The following is a 6,708-nucleotide window of genomic DNA, read 5'->3' as shown; positions in this document are numbered from 1 at the left end:
ACACGAGTTTCTGTTTTTCGATATGATTAAACTACGTGAAAACTTGTGGCGTAAGTTTCGCAACATGAAACTACTCCGGTTCTAGAATACATATTATGGTATATAAATTGGAGCTTAAAAATTTCGCGCTTGCTATAGTAGATATTTACAGAGTTAAACAAAAAGAACAAAGAGAGAATATATAATATAACATAATAACTGTACTAAGGATAATATTTAATTATTACATAATTTAGTATAATTTTGGTATATTTTTAGTTATATTATATTAGTTATATTATATTATATAGTTATATTATATTATATTTAAATATTTACAGAATTAAACAGAAAAAACAAAGAAAACATATATAATGTAACATAAAATTTGTGTAATATGTTTACATATTACGCAAATATTATACATATATACAGTTTTAACAAATTAGAAAATATTGTGATTTCACGATAATAAACTATTTTAAATTTTGCGAGAGCATTCAAATTTAAAGCTAAATTTCAATTTCTCAAATTTTTATAAATTTAATTTTTTTCCCTCAAATCATATTTTTATTTGAAGAATAAATTATAAGAATTTGTATTCAAGTTCGTTGGTAAATTCAAAGCTTATTTACAATCTCATTAATTCACATTGGTTTGTTATCATTGTCTCGTGACCGCTAATCTTATATTTTGTTTATCCTCTTCTCGTTTCTGTTACATTTAAAAGAATAGTTCTTGACGAAACGCTCCGTGTGAATATTCATATTTACGATCTACAAAAGGAGAAACGTGCTTTTGATGGTAATACTAATTAATAACTCGAACAATACGCCATAAATTATCTGACGTAAGTCTGATCTATATTGTACATTACATATATATATATTTAAAAGTATATTTTGCGTTTGTTCGCATTTGCATGCGTATTCGCGATATATGATTATAAAATATTTTATTAATTATTGATCATTATACAATTTTATCTGAACATATATGCCATATAATGCAAGCAATCCATTAATATAATAATATATTTCTTTTTAAAAACAAAAATAATCTCAAAATAAAAAAAATAGTAATTTAGCTAATCTAATAAACAAATTTTTTTTTCTTACCAGATTTATCTGTTCAAATTGTACAATCTTGTTCTTAATATATGTTATAATATAATATTACTATAATATTTTCTCATCTATAAAAATTAGAGATATATATACAATATGTATATGATATGTTTACTCTGTTAGATGTTTTACATTATATTTAATCTGCTAATCTAATAATTTTTACGTTTTATAGTTCCCTAGTAACATCGTGTTTATATTTCAAATCGAGCATTATGGCGCCCTATCCGCACCCTGTCCCTGTAAGAAATAATCCTCCCGAAAATGAAAATGCTATACCAAACGGTCATGTTGTTGGAGGAAATGATGATCTCGAAGAGGAAAATGCTATACCAAACGGTAATGCTTTTGGAGGAAATAATGATGTTGAAGATGAAATTGCTATACCGAACGGTCATGCTGTTGGAGGAAATAATGATGTCGAAAATGAAAATGCTATACCGAACGGTCATGCTGTTAGAGGAAATAATGATCTCGAAAATGAAAATGCTATACCAAACGATGGTCTCTTTAGAGGAATTGATCTTTTCAACGATGAAGTTTATAATACGATGCCAAACGATATAGAGTTTGCTACCTACTTTGATCCTCTAAGAAATCTTAATGAACCAGGATTATTCATTGGATATAGATTATTTCCATCTACCCTCGAACACATAAAAAATGGTACGTATATGAAATTCATTACTTAATTTAAATAAGTGATATTTTACAAATATCATTACTTTATGATATAGTTTTGTACGTCGGATTGCACCAACTTTTCGACGAATTCGAAATTAATGTGGTTAGCTGCCCCTGTCTAACCAGACCGCCGTACAATCTTGCCGCAGTTGGTAAGAAATATAATAACAAACATTCGTGATCTTCCGCGAAATGCAATACATTTACACAATATGACAATATGTTATATTTTAACAGGACTATCTGGTAACACGTCGTCTTTGCGCGTTGGTGGGTTAAATCATTTAGCAAACCTGCGAACAGAAATAACATGCGACATTCGAGATCAATTATTAAGATATTGTCATGATTCCTTTATTATTGGAGGAGGTTATGCCGTAAGACCATCTATGCTTTACAATGGTGTTGTACGTATTATCGATATTTTCATACGCAAAAGAATATATTGGCCTTTCGAAAAAAAATAGAATGTGCAAGTAGATTATTGTTTTATTCTTAGTATTTTTTCGCTGTATTAATTTTAAGTTTAATTATATAAATTAAGTCCAAGTTTAATTTTAATTATATTAATTTGTCATTAATTTTAAAAGCGCTTTTATTTATTTTATTGCCATCTCTCTCCTTCTCTCGTCCTCCCTCTCATCCTCTCTCTTTCCTTCTCTCTCTCTCTCTCTCTCTCTCTCTCTCTCTCTCTCTCTATCTATCTATCTATCTATCTATAGAAACGCGGTTTTTATTATAGCTTACTATGAATGCGACAGTCTTGCCACCTGAAAATGTTAATAATGACAGTCGTATCGCTTATGAAGATGATATTGGGCATTTACAACTGAAAGAGATCACAGATTCCAATCAAATGGTATGCTCTATGTTGGGCAACTTCTTCTTCAGTGAAGGGAGACAAGGAATGGTGATCAAAATACGTGCTAAAGGGCGCAGATTCCAATGCAGCATCATATTGCTAATGCAGTGTATTCTGAGAAAATATTGTCAATGTTCACTTGGTAAGAAATAATCTTTATAAGAGTATATCTTGATTAACGAAATAAATAGAGAGCAAAAATAATAAAATTGATCGACAAAAATAATGTGTCTATAAATATATATGTCTTTCATATCCAATATTTTAGTTTTAGGTGGAGTGTTCGTACTAAACGGGGGACAAGCCGAATGCTATATTACACCAGAAGATTATCCAGTGGACCTTATATACCCGGACGGGTTAAAGATGTATCAATATGACTGTAAGGATCTAATAGCTGTTGGCATATTAGGCAATACTAAAATCGAGCTTAGTTTTCGGCATCCTAACGGATATCACGTAAGTAATTTTTTAAGTGTACGAACAGATATTATTTTCTATATAATTGCACTTAAATTCCTCATTTTTAAATAAATTATCATAAAATTACAAATTCTGGTTTTTCTTTTACTTTTTTCTAATTAATTTGTATTTATATGCATTTTGGTATATATCTATTATGTATTAAACAAATTGATATATTATATTTCAAAATTTTGTGCTCATTAGCTGAACTATTGTAACATTATTTGTAACGTCAATACTTCATTTTCAACAACCGATACATTACGAAACATGAATTGTCATAATTTTTATATCTTGCAGTACATTGAAAGCCGTTATAAATTTCACATTTTCTCTAAAGATGAATCGGCCGGCATATTCGTGAACGATATCACACCGGAAGAGACAGAATACATTGGTTACTTTAATATAGTGCGAACAGCATATCTCTAAAAGTGACAAATTTTCATTCTTGATATAAAATCAAATCCTTTCTATTAATGCATTATATGTCATGAGAAATTTACAGCAGAAAAATGTTGTCGCAAAGCATTCATGAGGAAGATATCATTTTGAGATATCTTACATTAATCTTTAGGTTTGCACAAGGATTATTTTAGAACGCTAATAATTCGCTATCTAATACTTATTAATATTGCGATACTTACTGAATTAGTAGTTCAAATGGTCTACGTTTCTGTTTTGATTGACAATGAAGAAAAATATTAGAGAAACGTTAAAAGATTCGATGATATTTTTCTTTTTCTCAGTAAACTTTTGCTCTTACTTTTTCTGCAGATGAATCAATTTGTGTTAGACTTTTTTTATAATTGGTATAAATATATCAATATAATATGTACATAGAATATTTTTAGATAAATATATGTGATTCTTCGAATTGATAGTTAAATTTCAATTTGAAATTATTATATAATTTGTCGATAACATTTTAATTACATATTTCTAATTTAAAAAAATTCATATTTTGTATGTGGATTTACGTGATCTACTTTTTCTTCAAATTATTTTTATTACATTTTTGTCACATTAAAGACAATTTACACATAATTTTGCCAATTTATAAATTTAACGTAATAATGTATTTAGAATCTAACAATAATTATATTAACTCGTTATTACTTATGATCGGTACAGTCTTGTACTTGTTCTTGCTGTCATTTTTTAAATTTTATTTCGGAGGAAACCATTATAATGTGCCGAAATATTTTATGTGAATAGTAATATTCACATATATAAAAGTAGAATAATGTTATTGATAATCGGAATATGATTACCGAAAGCCATATTATGTATACTTTGATACATATGTTATACATCTACGCCCATATTTTCTATATTCATCCCATCACACTATAAAGTGCATTGTCAAAATAATTGCATACAAAATATTATAGAAGATAAATGTAAGATATCATTTATATCAATTATATCGATTATTAAAATACACATAACGCATATTTTATATTAATAGAATATTATTGTAAAGAAAATTTAGAATTAAAGACGACTTTCATATGTGTATGTAAAGAGAGTCGATTTATAATAAATCTCTTAAATCAAACCAAAAACAATACAAAACTGTTTTTCTTTCGTATAACAGAGAGTTGTCCTTTTATCGCTACATTACGATTTAATTAGCAATACTTATTTGCAATTTATATCTTTTTCTATCTTTTTATTTATACTTTTTTATATTAATTGTAGCAACACAGAAAATTTGCTGTTATAATGTTTCTACAACTTTAACAAGAAATGTAAAGTATTCTTTATAACTCGGAAAAATCAAACTAGTTAGTATTCGGAAATTGACTGTATATTATTATGCGGGAAATTGCTATCACCCAACTCTCTCTCATATAAATTCTACTGCACAGAGTTCACATATTATGTATGTAAGAGTAGAAGTCGAACCACCAAACACGAGAACATTTTGAAGTTTTTCAATGAAACTAAATTTTCGCAGATAATAATTACGGTATCTCTTTTAGTCTGACTCCTTCCCTTCGATCTGTCCGGCATGAGTGACCCTACCGGTAACTATTAGCGTTTTCGAATAAAGGAAGTTTGATCGCTTTGAGAGCGATTAAATCCAATTTACCATAAATATATGTTTGTTCCAAAAATAAGTTTTAAGAGAATCTAATTAATATAAATATATGATACATTAATAATATAACTAATATAAAATACATCTCTCTTTTTTGTTGCTATTTTGGCTTTAAAGCACAAAATTCTTTGCCCTGATTAATCAATTAAATGTATACTTAAAATATTTCATTGATTAATCTAATAATTTAAGTACTCCTAATAATGAAGACAGAATATATGACGTTATTAATCGGTCTCAGAACAATCAAACTTGCTTCACTCGAAAACGTTATATGTTACCGCCGGCATAGCTCTTAGGATCATTAGAGTACTCAAACCTCCTTACCCGGCAAATGCCTTCGTTAAGGTGGAGATACTATCGAGGAGGAAAAATGTATGAGGATGATTTGCTTCCTCTTTTTTTATTTTTCAGATTAGGTTAGGTTTTATTTATTTTAATACACAATAAATGATACAATATAATAAATTTAATATACAAAATATAATTTGAAATTTTAATTTCCTTCTAATATATAGGTTTCTTTTAATAAATAGATTTTACAAACTTGTAAAATAAAAAATATAATACACAAAAAATGATATAAGATATATATATAATTTATTACACGGGATTACACAAAAATATCCGAAATATTCATATAATGCAAAATTAATTAGAAATTTTTATATCAAATATACTTGATAAGTAACGATTAATGCGATATTTATGATTAATGATTAATATGCAATTACAAAGCTTATTAAGTTTTATATAATGTAAACAATTATGACCAAAAGAATCGTTAATAAAGTTATCGATCGCTTTTCAATAGTAGAAAAAAGTACTTATTGTTAGACTATTGTCGCATTTTGCGTGGACTTTCAAAGAAAATATCCGAGAAAATATAGATGAAGCTTCGATGTAAATCAACGATTAAATCACAAGATAAACCGTGATTTAAAATTGCGAAAAAACGCAACAAATAAATAAATCGACGATAGTCATAATACTCGATTCCAATATACGTATACATGTAATTTTTAGAATAATCGGAGGAATGATATAATTACTATATAACTTAAACGAAAATGTTTCGACGGACATTTGGAGCGATTTTTATAATCGCGTCTGTAGTATAATATATTTGTGAATATAAAATCTAATGCCCGATTAATTTTCAAATGCATGATTTTATGAAAATTTCGCGATTGAGAATAAGATATATGTACCGTTTCGCGGAGGATTGGCTAAACAGGATAAAACCTTATAAGTCTTGAGACCGTTATAAAAAAAAAAACTGCGTTATCGCCACGTTCAATGGAGGATAATTGGCCCAACAATTTGACTAGATCAAGATCCCTCCGCCAGATAACACGCCGGTTAATATCCGACAAAGACAAGAACAATCCTAAAGATGGATGAACAACTTCTTACTTCTACATCGGACCCCGCAAAATCAAGCCGCAAAGAAAAGTTAAGTGATCTGTTAAGCTTGTATTAAA

The 6,708-nt window shown here is 28.0% G+C and overlaps 1 protein-coding gene across 2 annotated transcripts; it reads left to right on the top strand.

Moving 5' to 3' along the window:
- Window positions 1-677: 677 nt before the first annotated feature.
- Window positions 678-3,992, top strand: LOC115242753 (ester hydrolase C11orf54-like). Of its 2 annotated transcripts, none has more exons than XM_029819278.1 (7): window positions 678-829; window positions 1,282-1,772; window positions 1,844-1,942; window positions 2,028-2,197; window positions 2,533-2,794; window positions 2,921-3,111; window positions 3,418-3,992. In XM_029819278.1, the coding sequence occupies exons 2-7, from the start codon at window positions 1,322-1,324 to the stop codon at window positions 3,547-3,549; spliced, it is 1,305 nt and encodes a 434-aa protein (XP_029675138.1). In that variant the 5' UTR covers window positions 678-829; window positions 1,282-1,321; the 3' UTR covers window positions 3,550-3,992. The 2 variants fall into 2 exon arrangements, with proteins under 2 accessions (XP_029675138.1, XP_029675139.1); XM_029819279.1 differs by having other exon boundaries at window positions 679-783.
- The last annotated feature ends 2,716 nt before the right edge of the window (window positions 3,993-6,708 follow it).

This window comes from Formica exsecta, unplaced genomic scaffold, assembly GCF_003651465.1.
Source record: "Formica exsecta isolate Colony F162 unplaced genomic scaffold, ASM365146v1 scaffold622, whole genome shotgun sequence".
In the NCBI taxonomy this organism is placed as follows: Eukaryota; Metazoa; Arthropoda; class Insecta; order Hymenoptera; family Formicidae; genus Formica; species Formica exsecta.
The sequence above is the reverse complement of the archived record's forward strand: the minus strand, read 5'-3'. Positions and strand labels throughout refer to the sequence as shown.